General features: G+C 44.8%; 1 protein-coding gene across 6 annotated transcripts in view; it reads left to right on the top strand.

Annotated features, from left to right (window-relative positions):
* Positions 1 to 5,834: 5,834 nt before the first annotated feature.
* Positions 5,835 to 14,642, top strand: part of USP42 (ubiquitin specific peptidase 42) — a 51,525-nt gene continuing 42,717 nt past the window's right edge. For 5 of the 6 annotated variants that reach the window (XR_004282097.1, XR_004282096.1, XM_032328741.1 and 2 more), the window contains exons 1-3: positions 5,835 to 5,982; positions 10,344 to 10,593; positions 13,267 to 13,467. Coding sequence is in view for 4 of the 6 variants with exons in the window: in XM_032328741.1 (XP_032184632.1) it covers positions 10,353 to 10,593; positions 13,267 to 13,467 (442 nt within the window). In the remaining 2 variants the exon portion in view is untranslated. Of the gene's footprint in view, positions 5,983 to 8,757; positions 9,218 to 10,343; positions 10,594 to 13,266; positions 13,468 to 14,642 lie in introns of those variants that run through there. The other variant, XM_032328740.1, reaches the window with a different exon arrangement.

The following is a 14,642-nucleotide window of genomic DNA, read 5'->3' as shown; positions in this document are numbered from 1 at the left end:
TTTTAAAAAGTCACTAATACAGTCTTAAAAACTGTCAAGACTTGAGTCTAATATCAGACATCGATTATTGCTCTTCAGAACAGAAACTGTGAGCAACGAGGTAGCCTCTACCTTGGGCATCCTTTGGTGTGTTCTGCCCTGTGCTGAGAAATTTTTCTGATACAGTTCTGATCAAGTTTCCTTCAGATACTCACCAAGGTGAATTACACATCGAGTTCTCCTTTCCTCTCTTGACTTGCGCTCCCCATCTCTGTTTCTGTGCGTCTCCAGCTCCAAGGGGACCCTCCCAATTTCAACTTGAGATTCGCTTCGCTTATCAGTCTGCAGGGTTCAGTTTCAGTGAGCCCACTGTGAACTTCCCCTCCCTTGGATCTGCCCCCTCCCATTATATTGTTTTCTCCCACACTTCCTTCCTGCAAAATTGGCTCTCAGGGCTCAACCGCTTCATGTAAACATCCTAAAAGCTCACTGAAGGCAGGCACTAACACATCACTTCTCTCCCTGACTTTCAGAGTAGACGCTAGGTGGGTATTTGCTCGATGAAAGGGTGAACTGTTTCAAGAGAAAGGAGCTATGTGTGGTTAAGCATGGAGAGTATTAACGAATGGCTTTACTGCCCCAGGAATATTCAAACATCTTAAGTGCCACAGGAGTCCTTTCAGGACTAACCGCATTGCATTTGTAAACTTATTTTAATCTCCATACTATAGGCGTTTTATTGAGTTCTGGAAAGAATTTCTTTGGGATCAGTTATAGTGTACTTAAAAGCAAAGTATAGGGGTGCTTGGGTGGCCCAGTGGGTTAAGCCTCTGGTTTCAGCCCAGCTCATGATCTCAGGGTCCTGGGATCGAGCCCCATGTCAGGCTCTCTGCTTGACGGGGAGCCTACCCACCCCCCAACTTGTGATCTATCTCTATCAAACAAACAAACAAAAAATCTTAAAAAAAAAAAAAAAAAAAGGGAAGTATGATCCTTCATTCAGAAAAATCTTTAAAAAAAAAAAAGAAAGAAAGTCCTTTTTAGGGCCTTAGTTATGAGTTTTGGGCCCTGCACATTTTTCAAATTTGTTATTTATTCCTTAGTGTTTTGTTTTAATTCTTGTTATTGTTATTTTTCTAGTTAGATATTGTTAGCATATAGATCTCAATTGGCTTTATTGGTGTGTGATAAAATGTATATAAGACGAATTATTTTAATCATTTTCCAATATATAGTTCTATGGCATTAAATAAATTCACATTCAGTTGACTTTTTTATATTCATGTTTTAATCAGCCACTTACCTGAAAGCTCTTAACGGGTCTCACATATTTTCGCTTTTTTTCAAATTGAGGTATACAGACGAAGATAAATTTTCTCCATTTTGGTAGAAATATCTTGTGTGGTTTTTGCAGGGGGTGGGGGGGCAGAGAGAGAAACTTCCAGAGCCATGTTTAATCATTGTGTGGGTAGCATACATTCATGTTCATGAATTGGACAGGTATTGATTTCCATTATAAATCTAGGAAGTGATATTTTTCCTTATAGTCTCAACCAGCCAGTTAGATCTCTCAGAGTTTCCCCTTTGAAACCCCAAGCCTGCTGAATCATGTTACATGCTGAACTTTTTCCTTGTTATCAACAGTATCATCAGTGTTCATTTTTGCATATTCCCAAGGACAATAGAGTTCTAAGGGTGACAAGTTTACTTGCTTCCAAATAATGTTTGCTCCTGAAATCCTGGCTTCCTTTTCTTATCTTTTATTTGCCTAGAAAAAATAATTCTACTTCCTCCTCAAAGACCCATTTCAAGTGTCACCACCTTCATAAAACTTTTCCTTAATATCATCCACTGGAAAGGTTAGTCCCAGTGCCTCCCAAGCTTTACCTTCTTGATTTGGAGCATTGTCACGATGTAACTAATTGTGTATAACTCTTTATTCTAAACAAAAAAAATGGTCTCTGGAAAATAGATACAGTATCTCCAATGCATGGTTTATTCTGGGTTTTATTTTTATTTTATTTTATTTAAAGATTTTATTTATTTGACATAGACAGCGAGAGAGGGAACACAAGCAGGGGGAGTGGGAGAGGGAGAAGCAGGGAGCCTGATTCGGGGCTCAATCCCAAGACCCTGGGATCAGGACCTGAGCCGAAGGCAGAACCTAACGACTAAGGCACCCCTATTCTAGGTTTTAAATTAGTATTTTGGCAATACATAAAAGAGTGACTTGGGAGCTATCACCTAAAAATAAACCAGGTCTTAAGACTTGGTAAGCCATAGTCTCGGATTTCCTTCATTGGAGACAGTGATCCTCAGAAAAATCAAATGTATCTTTCCTTGAAAACATTGGGGCTTTAATGTCTTATGTTGGATTGGGAAGAAGGGGGGTGTTAATTATCCATTAGGATAAAGTTGGCTTTGATAAATTAAACCTTTCATTTCACGAGAGTCCAAAACAAGACCAAAGAACGCAATTAATAAATAAAAGCCAGATTTATATCTAGTGTGTCTGTCCCCAAACAGCATTCTGTGATGACTGTGTCTCAGCCCAAGCTGCCAGGACAAGTCTAGTGACGGTGTCATCTGAGCACTCTTAATAGTGAAAGATAGGTACTCTCTTTTTTTCTCCTTTTTTCCCCTTTTGGTACTCTTTGTTTCTTCTTGTTTTGTGGCAAAATATGGTAGGCATTTCTTTCCAATATACCTTATGACTAATCTACTTTTGGGTGTTTCTGTGATTTCTTCTTTGTTCACAGTGATTCTGAGTAAAAGCTGTAAGTGGTAAAGGGTCTGGTTTTGTTTGTTCTGAGGGGCTTACTTAGCGCAAGGATTGACTGAGGGATTCTAAATACTACTCTGTTGTGGCTGTGGAACTCTCAGGGACAGGGCAGACAGTGGTGGAACTAAGGTGGTGCTAGAGAAGTCCTTGAGGGTTGTGTCCTTGATCGTGACCCTCCCTGACCCACCCAGTGTTTTCAGGGGCCAGAACTGGTGAATTAAATCGGCATGTGATGGAGACCAATAGCCTCGCACCTTTTATAAGCGTAAGGTACGATACTAATATTCTCAGCCATTCTAAGAGTGACTCTTTTGGCTCTTTCCCCCAACATTCACAAACACCAGAGAGGTTGAATAAGCCAATGGATGCCCTTCTACTCATTTCCTATCCCACTTTCCCCTGGGTGGGAGTCTTTAAAAATGGCATGGAGACCAGTGCCTCCTACATCACCTGGGGTCTTAGCGTTAGAGACTGCTTCCTACGACCTTTTCTGATACCCATTGTCTTAAACCAGGCTACCTAGAAGCAGGGCTTGAAAACAGAATTCAGAGGCCTGTGCTGGAGATGCACTGTGCTCTGGGGAGAAAGGGCAGGGAGGAAGAGGGCAGGGAAAGGCATCAAGCCAGGATATCATGGAAGACGAACTTGTCTCTGATCCCACTGGGACTTTGGAGCCCTCGCTGCAGGAGGTGGTAGGCATGGTTAACTTCCCTGTGAAGCAGATTGAGCCTTCCTTCAGCCAAGAACAGCTGTCACTAACACTAACAGCTGCAGCTAACACTCAGAGCAGCTGGGAAGGGAATGGGGGCACAAGCCAGTAAAGGGGATCTGGTAGGGCATTTACAGCATCCGTTAGGGGCTCCATAAGTGTCTGGAGGTTCTCAGAAAATCTAACATCACTGTTAACACTTTTTGTGTTTTATCTGTATTGGGAGGTAGGGCCCCTGGGGTGAGTTTGCCTTCAGCATAAAGGCAATGGGCTAAGTAATCCGTGGAGGTCACAAAGTGTGTAAGAACAGAGGCAAACTAAAATCTCCAAACAGCATTGCTTTTGGATTAAGCGCCGGTCTGGAAGAAAAGAAGTTTCTGGGGCAAGTTGGCTTACCCCTTCAGCTAAAGCCCCAGCTGTTTGAAGTCCTAACATCCTTTGTAATTTCTCCACGTATGTTGTCAGTTTGTTATTATAAGCAACACTGAGATTCTTTAGAGGAAAAGCCCCTCTGTTTGCTTTCAAGGCACAGTGTGAGGTGGAGGGGGTGAGTAATCCTGCCCCCAAGAGCCTGTTCTAGTGGAGAACGCTAAGGGATGGTTAAAAAAAAAAAAAAAAAAAAAAAGCAGAACAACTCCCAAACCCTCTTCCTACGTAAGTTGCTCAGGTGCTGTATTAAGAGGCGGACTGCGGGGGTACTTTGTTAATAGAATACTGAACGGAAAATGAAATTAGAAGGCAAACATCTAGTGTGACTTCCAAGGGAAGCATTTTGAAAAACCACAAGACTCGGGTGAATATTAAGAATCTGGCTCTTCAGTTCCTTCTCATTTTCTAATCATCTCAAAGTCATTTGGGGGAAAGGCTAGTAAATTACTGAGTCCATCCCTCTGGCCCTTTTGATCTTGCAGATCTCTTACTAGTGTTCTAAGGACCACAAAGGTGAAATTCCATAACCATTCTTCATCCGGAAGTGAGTTGTGTTAATCCCCAAAGTGAGCACTGAGTTTTGGAGGTTTGGAATTCATCTTTTCCCTCTTTGTTTTCTCAGAATACTTCAACGTTGTGCTCCAAACCCACAACTGATCATTGTAATCACACAGGTGATTTTTTTCCCCCATAACAATAGTGAAATGAGTGCCACCATGAAGATATGCGGTCTTGTAGGGGGAGTAGTTAAGATTCTGATGGGGGATTCAAGAAGGGATCCATGAAGAAGGGGCACGGGCAGGGCTTCTATAAGCAGATGTTTTGGGGTGTTTGTACGAAAAAAAGCCCGTTATGGCTGGGGATACAAAGAAGAAAGGGAACTGAGGCTTCAATGTCAGGTGAAGGAGTTTAGACTATTCTGTGGACCACTAAGAGGCTGAAGGCACAGAGGGGAGCAACGCTTGACCTGTGTTACTGAAAGATCAAGAAAACCAGGGAGATCACAGAAAAGTAAGGGTGGAACGGAAGTTGAGATTAGCAGAGCCTCAGAAAGGAGATGGAGGGAATGGATGTGGCGAGAAGATTGCCTCTGGGGAGGGTCGGGTGTGACTTGGTGTTAGGAATTAGACGGGCCGGAAGGGCTCAGGTTAGTGCAGCACTAGTGCCTTGTCCTTAAAGCAGAGAACCCAGCAGAGAGGAGCAGGGTCGCGGAGGAGGGGAAATGCAGCGATGAATTAATTAGCTTTCGGCTCAGTCTCGCTGCGGAGACGTCCAGTAAGTGGCTGGGCGTGTGCATCTGGCACTGGGGAGCCAGAACCGGTCTAGTTGCCCCCAAAGACCGTGGAAGGCTTGGATCTCAGGTGCAATCGTGACGAGCTGGGCGGGGCCCTGCCCTCCTCGGGAGTCAGGTTTCAGATTCTCCCCTTCCCGTCGCGCAGTCTGTTAAGTCTGAGCGCGAGTTGGCGCCCCATGGCTCCGGCGTCCTTAAAGGCTGGGTGGCTAGGCCAAGACACGAACGCCGCAGTCACAGCACCGCAGCGCGCGAGGGAGGCTCTCCCCGGAGTCGCGTCCGTTTGGGGGACCCCGTTCCGCCGCGTCCCGGTGCAGGCCGGTCGGGCGCGGCAAGGGCGGCGAGGGCTTGGTTCCGGGCCCCGCGTCCGCCGCGCGCCTTACGGTCCGCTCCCGCCGACCGCCTGGGGAAAAGACCGCCCCGGCCCGCGCCGCGCGGCTCGGCTCCGCCAATCAGCGCGGCCTTTGCGCCGCGCCCCGGCGCTCCAGTGACGCGCGCGCCAGTTTGCGCCGGCGGCGCTTTGACGACGGCCCCTCCCGCGCTCGCCTGGCCCGTTAGCTGCGTGCCGCGCCTCTTGTGCGACGGCCCCTGGGCGGCGGCGCGTGCGGGCGCTGCCCTGGCGCGCCCCCTGGCGGCCCGGCGGGGCGCTGCGGGCGCGGCGCTGACCCGGAGGCGGCGGCGGCGGTGCCCGGATGGAGGCACGTCATTGTCCCCCGCCGGGCGGCTGGGCTGTGTGCGGCGGCGGCGGCGGCGGCGGCCGAGGGGGATGGAGCGAGCGCCGAGCCGGGTCAGGTAAGCTCCCGCCTCCTTCCCGCCCGCCGCTGGCCGGCGTGGGGCCCGCGGAGCGCCCCGCTCGCCTCGACCGCAGCTGGCCGGGCCGCCCCTGAGCCGGCGCGGCCCGCGGGGGACTGGCGCGGCCCCTCGCCCGCCGCCCCCTCCGGAGCCGCGGGCCGCCCGAGACCCCGCGGCGCCGGTGGCAGTGCCGCTACCGCCGGCCGGGCCAGGCCGCTGGGGAGGGGGCGGCGGCCGGGGCGGTCGGGCGCCCCGAGAGCCGGGCTGCGCGGGGAGGCCAGACCCCCCTGGTTGCCATGGACACTGCCCTCCCACCCCCACCCGGCCCCAGCCCGCCCCCTCGGCCCGTGGGCCGGGCCGGGCGGGCGGCTCCGGGGCGGCCTGGCCCGCACGGGTCTGCCCGCGGTGGGCGTGTGCCGGCCGCCGGCCGCGGAGTCCGGCGTCCCTGGCCCGCCCGCCGCCCCCCGCGTGGCTGCCACCTCCCGCCCCCGAGCGGCCCTCGGAGCCCGGGGCTCGCCTCCCCACCCCCACCGCACCCCCCAGAGAGACAAACTTTCCCACCCCGTCGCCCCTCCGCGGCACGCCGGTCCCCCTCGCGGGGCCGTCCACCTGGCTCCTCCGCCGAGTGTCCGGGTTCCCCACGCCGGCCGCTGGGGCGGAGCGGGCACCCTCGAGGGGGGAGAGGAGGGGCCAGCCGGCCCCGGCGGCGCGTCCCCAAAAGCGTGTGCGCCTCGGTCCAGTTCTTTATCTTCGGGGCAGGAAGAGCCAACTTACCTGGAGGGGGTCGGGGGAGAGGGTGATCAGTTTCAGATGTTTGAAATGAAAATTTGACGGGACAGAAGTTTTACAGTCTAGGACTTTAACCTTGTTATAATGAATGCAGTTGAGATTACTTTTGTTGAAAAGCGCTTTTATATTCAGGGAGGCCTTAGCGTTTACTTGTTTATGGGAAAACATGTTAGTTATTTAAAGTAAATATACTCAGATAACAGTAAAACGTGTTGAGAAACTGTTCAGTTAACACCTCTTCCTCAAGGTAGCAACAGTATTACAGGTTCTCATATGTTTTTGTGGCGTCTCACAATTTTTTAGGACTGCTAAATTTTAAAGATAATTTCACTCTTGGCTCATTCAAAGTGCATTGGGGATATGAATAATCAGTTTTACTTATTTGTTTTTATCTAAGTTTCACTTTCTTTTCCTATCATTCAATCAAGTCCGCACTGTTTGGTTTGTAAAGGTTTAAGGCTAGTCGTTTTATTTACTTAAAAATAATTGAAATCAAGGCTGTATCTTTTTAACGCTTGTGTGTTTTCCACTTAAACAAATGTTGCAAGAACGTGGATTACATTGTTTATGAAGAAGCAGAGTGTATCAGTTTATTTTCTACAGGCACTGATACTGTTACCTTTATGTGCAGTGCCACAATGTTTAAAACAGCTGTATGCTGATTTTTAAAATGAGAATGAATAATGCATTCTGGTATTTGATAGAACTATAAGGGACTAAAAATCGTAAGACTTCTGAATAAACGATTGCAGTTAAAGCAAACATTTGCGAAGTCCATTAGTCTCATTCCTCCACACACTTCCAGCCTTGATATATGTACTCATTTTTTTCCAAACATGTTTTTGTAACTTTTTGTGTATCATTAGAAGATGCTGAGAGAAATTTTAACTTTTCATTGAAGTAATTTATTAAAAGCCAAATATAATCATAACTGTGATGTTTAGAAGGTTTACTAACAGTAAAGAACATGTAACTTAAGAATCTTAGGTCCTATATAATGTTTGGCTTGCAGAAAGTGTATCTCTGTAGCCAATGTAATTTAGTTTGATCCTCAGTGGTTTTAGGATAAGTAGTCATTGGCCAAATATACAAACGAAGACGAGTAGATGGTTTTGGTTTGTTTTCCCAGAATTATGTTATATGGCTATTGATGATTGAGTTGTATGTTTTCCTTAATTTTTTTTTCATTTAAAAGCCCCCCCTACCCCCGCCACTCCCCAAAGGCAAATGGAACATGTAAAATGGTTTTATTTGGTTGGTTGTTAATGATTGCCCTGAAGAGATGTTTATCCTAGGAAAATTGAGGTTTTTGCTTTTAAATGTTATTGTAGATGAGGCCAAATTAACTTTTTCTGGGGTCTCTGTTTTGGCTTGCTTCTTCCTTTTGCTCCTTCTTCTCTCCCTCCTTCTCTTTTGTTTCCTTATTCTTGCTTACCTCCCCTGTGTTTCATGGTGCAGACTTTATTTGGATAATACAGCTCAAGCTTTCTTCTTGAATGAAGATCCTGTGTCTTAGATTGACTTAAAATAGTTTAATTTTTCCTATTTTATTAAGATGTAATGTCAACTTTTTTAAATTTCTGCATAAGATCCCCCAAAATTCTTAAGGTTGTGCTCTCAGGGCAGGGGGCTATAATCATGCTGTAATTTAAAATTACAACAAAATTGGGGCTTTTGAAAGAACCTTACTGTGAGCAGACTGTATCACAACATTTGTTGAGGTGACACGAATGTTGATATTTATTCTCTGACCTGTCTATTGAATATTTTTTATTTTTATTTTTCTAAGATTTTATTTATTTATTTGACAGAGAGACAGACAGCAAGAGAGGAAATACAAGCAGGGGCAGTGGGAGAGAGAGAAGCAGGCCTCCTGCTGAGCAGGGAGCCCGATGTGGGGCTCCATACCAGGACCCTGCGATCATGACCTGAGCCAAAGGCAGTCGCTTAACACTGAGCCACTCAGGCGCCCCTGTATCGAATATTTTTTTTAAAGCAAGTTTTAAAGGCTGTTCCTACTTCAAAGTAGGAATGAGATACTGTATACAAATGAGATACTGTATATAAATCACTCAGCACAAGCCAGTGCTAAAAGCAAACCCTGGTTACTTCCTGTCTTCGGGATTCATTCATTTGTTCAGCACATGTGTGGCCAGCTTTCTGTGTGCCAGGTCCGGGCGTAGAAATACAAGTGTGCTGGAGAGCAACAAGTGAAACCGGCCGCGGTGTAGGTGCCCCAGCGCTACCATAGAAATCGGTGGCAGGGCGCTGTGGGAGCCTGCGGATGGGTTCTGACCGGGTCTTGGGGGAGGGATGTTGTCAAGGAAAGCGTCCCAGAGGAAATGAATTCTAAACTGAGAAGTGATAATTGTGACTGGCTGGAGGTGGAAGGCTGGAAGAGTGTGAGGTGAAAAAGAACAGCATGTGAAGAGCCCAGAGCGCGCAGGTAGGAACGGAAGCTGGGGAGTGTGTGAAGTGGTTCCGGGGCCAGGCCCTGCCAAGTCTGGGTGTTGAGACGTTGTCCTGGGGGACAGTCGGGGCATGCCTGAGAGAAAGGTTATCTATAGAGTAGTGGCACATTCGCTTTGGTTTTCACTGGGCAGTTTACATTCCTAAAGGAACCCCAGTGACTAGGTCAGCAGCCAGAAGGAACCCTTGCTGGGAATGTTGGGCCTGGTGGCTGGTTCCAGTTGCTGACTAGTTTGGGTTATAATTGCTCCATTTTATAGACCCTGTGGATTCAGTGTAATTTCTCATAGGTCTATTATGAAAATTAAGTAAATTAATCTATGTTCAGTGATTAACACAGTGCCCAGCATATAGAAAATGCTTAATTTTCATAATTAAGCATTTGAGAGAGAGTGGTAGCCCCAAGATTTAAAAATAGGATTCTGAGAGAAAATTATAATTACTTTTTTAACACGTATTTATGTTCAAGTTTGATATCAGTAATGTCTTACGGGCTTCATTTAAAAAAATCATATATACCAAATAAATGAGCCTCTTCAGAAAAACTTTTCAAATGTGAGACTTCCTATTTAAAAAAAACAAAACAAAACACAACAATCTATTTCAAACAAGTCATTTTGGACTTTAAGCTCTAAATTAAAACTAGATTTTTCTCTTCATGTAGTTGAGACTTTTCCCTGATGAATTCTGTGTGAATTGAAAATTGAGTCAGATATATTAGTGCATTTCACATTCTAAGTGATAGGGAGAAGAAAATATATGGGTTCTTCGTAAATGTTATAGAATTGGAAACTGAGGTCCCTGATTATAAACTGAAATATGAGACTTTTAGGGGGCTTGGAATAGAATGACAACATCCAGTCAAAAACTTTTATAATTGAAAGTTTTATAATTAAATATTGTTGGAATGTCAGGTGAGCACAGTGCTAAATGTTCCAAGGAAATGATTTCAAACTTAAAAAACACGGCTGTTTTTATTTTACAGCAACTTCTTTGACAGTAATTAAATATGGGTAGGATAATTTTCCAAGATCTAATGGTAGATTAAATAGATTACTTTTCTGAATTTCTAAAAACAACTGCATGTGTTTTGTCTTTTGCAGAGTTGAACAATGACCATAGTTGACAAAGCTTCTGAATCTTCAGACCCATCAGCCTATCAGAATCAGCCTGGCAGCTCCGAGGCGGTCTCACCTGGAGACATGGATGCGGGTTCTGCCAGCTGGGGAGCTGTGTCTTCGCTAAATGATGTTTCAAATCACACACTTTCTTTAGGACCAGTACCTGGTGCTGTAGTTTATTCAAATTCATCTGTACCTGATAAATCAAAACCATCACCACAAAAGGACCAAGGTACTACTTTTTAAAGATAGAATCACTCCAAGAAACTCTTGTGTAAATGCTGTCAGTGGTTGGCATTTTGGGAGGGCGTCGTCTTTTGTGAGATCTGTTGACACCCGAGTGACCAGCAGTGACGTTGCCCTACAGGCTTCATTTTCCTGTGCTGCTTGGTCATGATTAGCATGTGTTATAACAGGGTGGATTACTTTTGGTTATTAAAATATTTGTAGTTTCTTTTATTCTAAATTTTTTGAGGGATGAACTTCATTTTGGTGAGATTGAGATGGGCATTTTGTTAACTTGTCAGTTAACTGTAGTTCCCTAAGTAGATGTCTATCTCTGAAAATTTTGAAGATTTTTTTTAAAGTATCTTATGTATTTATTTGACAGAGAGAGAGATCACAAGTAGGCAGAGAGGGAGGCAGGAAGCAGGCTCCCTGCTGAGCAGAGAGCCTGACTCGGGGCTTGATCCCAGGACCTGATTATGACCTGAGCTGAAGGCAGATGCTTTAACCCACTGAGCCACCCAGGCACCCCTTGAAGATGTTTTTAAAAATGATTGCCTACCGGGCACCTGGGTGGCTCAGTTGGTTCAGCAACTGTCTTCAGCTCAAGTCATAATCCTGGAGACCAGGGATCGAGTCCCACATCAGGCTCCCTGCTTGGCAGAGAGTCTGCTTCTTCCTCTGACACCCCCGCCCCCCATCTCATGTTCTCTCTCTCTCATTTTCTCTCTCAAATAAATGTATATATTCAAAAACAAAAACAAAAACGATGGCCTTTTGACAAATGGCTCTACCCAGCTGTGGGTTGTTTTTTTAGGTTTTGGGTTTTTGGCCAGTTAAAATCATCTGTGGTAATAAAGGTCTTTGAAAGACAGCAGATAATGTAAATGTTACATTTGTTAAAGCTGTGTAAATGTGGTTACATTTTGTTAACTCATCCGGTTAAATGAAACATTGACACTTTAGTTGGTACTTCTGAGATTTTTGGGTTTGAAAGCTTTGAAATGCAAAGAAGATAGATTAGTTCCTGCTCAGAACGTCATTTGGCTTAGAATAGTTTGGCCCTCATATTGTTTTGCATCCTCACAGTAAATGTGGTGTTGTGATGTGGTGGCAGGTGGTGTGATCCGCTGAAGGTGTTTTGGGTAGGAGGAGAGTTATATCACAAAATAAACAATTCAGTTGAATGTTACACATGGAGTTTAAAGACCTTCACCACCAAGACTTTCCCACAGGACTTCTTTTCACTGACTCCAACTTCCCATTACTTGCTGGGGTTCCTTTCTCTCTCTCAGGCCTTAACTCACATCACCCTGCCGTGCCCTTTTTGGAGCCCTTGTCCCATTCTCTGCGCACTCATTTCTTTTTTCCTAATTTTTCTTTCTGCTCCCACTGAGCCAAAGCCTACCTTTGCATACTTAAACCCATTAATTTCTCTGTTAAAATAGAGAACCATCCATTAAGGCGTTTCCATCTCCAGCAGCACCAAGGAACTGGAAAACTTTTGGAAAGGTAGTCTTTATACGGATGATTGAACTTTCCTACCTAAGTTGTTTTTGAGCTTTACCTGAGTTCTGTTAGCATAGTTGTCATTAGTAATCTGTTTATAAGTCTTGAAAATAGACATCTGTTAAGGCAACATAGAAATATGCTTATGAACACGGACAGTGGTGCCCAACAGTCTGAGTTCAGAGCCGGTTTCCTTTCCGGTACAGTGGGGATGATGTCTCTGCCACCTCTTACACTGAGACTGTGTGGCCGCTGGTAAGGACTCTAGACGTGCAGTGCCAGTGAAGGGGACGGTGAGTGTGGTGGTACTGAGTAGAAGCATCCACAGCAAATGTTCTAGAGAGTGGGCTCAGCCTGCATTTTCTGTAGATTGTGTTGAAAAAGTTTTAAGTAGGTATGAAAGATTAGTTAGAAGGAACTCACATGTAGTCATCAGTCAGCTTTATCGACTCAGAGCAGATTATGCCTTCACCGGGGACTCCCCTGTCCATCGTTGTAAAGTAAATCCAAGATTTTTTATTTCTTCTATACATATTTTTGTTTGTATACCTAAAAAACTCTTTTCTAAAAACTTAAGCATCTTTATATTAACATTCTAGTCAATGTTAAAATTTGTCCACTTGTCAAAAAAATTTTTTTAACAGTTGGTTTGTTGAAGTCAACATCCAGACAAGGTCTATACTTTGCATTTGGTGGGCGTCTCTAAGTTTCTTTGAACACCCCCTTTGGTCGTTGCAGTTTATTTACTGAGGAAACCAGATCTTTTCGATTTCCCACATTCTAGGATCTATTCTTTAAATTTTCCCTTTTTTCCCTGTAGTTCATTCGTTCTTTCTTTCTTTCTTTCTCTCTTTTTTTTTTTTTTTAAGATTTTATTTATTTGACAGAGATCACAAGCAGGCAGAGAGACAGGCAGAGAGAGGGGGGGAAGCAGGCTCCCTTCTGAGCAGAGAGCCCGATGTGAGGCTCCATCCCAGGACCCTGAGATCATGACCTGAGCTGAAGGCAGAGGCTTAACCCACTGAGCCACCCAGGCACCCCTCTTCCCTGTATTTCTGGTTAGCTGCTAAAAACCCAATTTTGACCAGATTCAGTTTGATGTGTTGCTGTTTATTGAGCTTGAGAAGCGTGCAAAGCTTTATTTTTAAATATTTCTTGTTTATTTTTCTAGCCCTAGGTGATGGCATTGCTCCTCCACAAAAAGTTCTTTTCCCATCTGAGAAGATTTGTCTTAAGTGGCAGCAGACTCATAGAGTTGGAGCTGGGCTCCAGAATTTGGGCAATACATGTTTTGCCAACGCAGCACTGCAGTGTTTGACTTACACGCCGCCTCTTGCCAATTACATGCTATCTCATGAACACTCCAAGACATGTAAGTGTTCTGCGTTACGTTAACTTCTGTAGTGTGCTCTGTGCTAACCTACTCTCATTTTCTTTCTCTGCAATGAAGGTGAAGAATGAAGCCAAGAATTCTATGATCACTAGGAAATTGCTTTATTCTTTTAGAAACGATGGACGAAGGCTCTTAAGATTTGTATTCAGGCTGCATAAAAATCATTTTGCACCTCATTTGACCTGTGAAGTTATTGAAAAAGAAACATATTTTATCAGCATTTGGCATTTCTGAACCCCCTGCTGGCTTTCTATACACTTGCTAAAAAAAAGTGACATAAATGTCTGCCGCCAACAGCTTGGGACAAGCAGAGTTAAGAAATCCTGTCTCTCCTGCTTCCATCTCTTGATTCATTTGTAGGCTTATAAGTCTTAGTGGAGAGGAACCTCTTGTTATGGCCTCCAACCTCCTGAAAATTCATATAGGACTTTTTTTTGAGCGTGTGTGAGCTCCCTTTTCAACCTAAACACCAGGAAATTAGTTAAAATATGTCTTTAATAGGTGACAGCCAGCTCAGTGGTTGACTTGTGAGATTCAGAATGCTTCTGATTTTTGAGGTTTGAGCTTCTAAATATATTGTAAGTATCCTTCGTCCTTATAAATGAAATTTCCCTGTTTTTTGATCTACAGTAACACTGAGGGGTGTGTGTGTGTGTGTGTGTTGTGTGTGTGTTTGGGTGCTTTTCATAAATTATCAGGATGAAAACTCCTTAGGCTTCTTCTTGAATAGTTCTTTACTTAATGGAGAAATTAAACTGGATCTTTTAAAACTGTCCCGTACCCCCTTGCCCACCAGAGAGCAAAATAATGCTTGTCAAGAATTTGGAAAGTACAGAAAAATTTAAAGAAACCAAAGGAAAATCACCTAGAATCTCACTGTCCAGAGGTGTTTGGTATGCCAAGGGCTTTTACATTACAGAATGACTGTTTGTTTGCCTTCCTTTCCCCCTAAGTTCATCATTCATTCCCCACAGAAAACCTTGCTGTCACTTCTGTGCTTAATGTAAGTAGGGTGTGGGTGAAAACCCAGTACTGGCACCTGGGCCGTGAGAGAAGGGACCAACACAAAAATTCAGAAGCTCCAGGTGCCCAGAATTAGGTATCTATCTTCTATGCTGTTTGTAGCTTTTGTACTTCCTATTTTTCCTTCATTT

This window comes from Mustela erminea, chromosome 20 (genome assembly GCF_009829155.1).
Source record: "Mustela erminea isolate mMusErm1 chromosome 20, mMusErm1.Pri, whole genome shotgun sequence".
NCBI classification, from domain to species: Eukaryota; Metazoa; Chordata; class Mammalia; order Carnivora; family Mustelidae; genus Mustela; species Mustela erminea.
The sequence above is the reverse complement of the archived record's forward strand: the minus strand, read 5'-3'. Positions and strand labels throughout refer to the sequence as shown.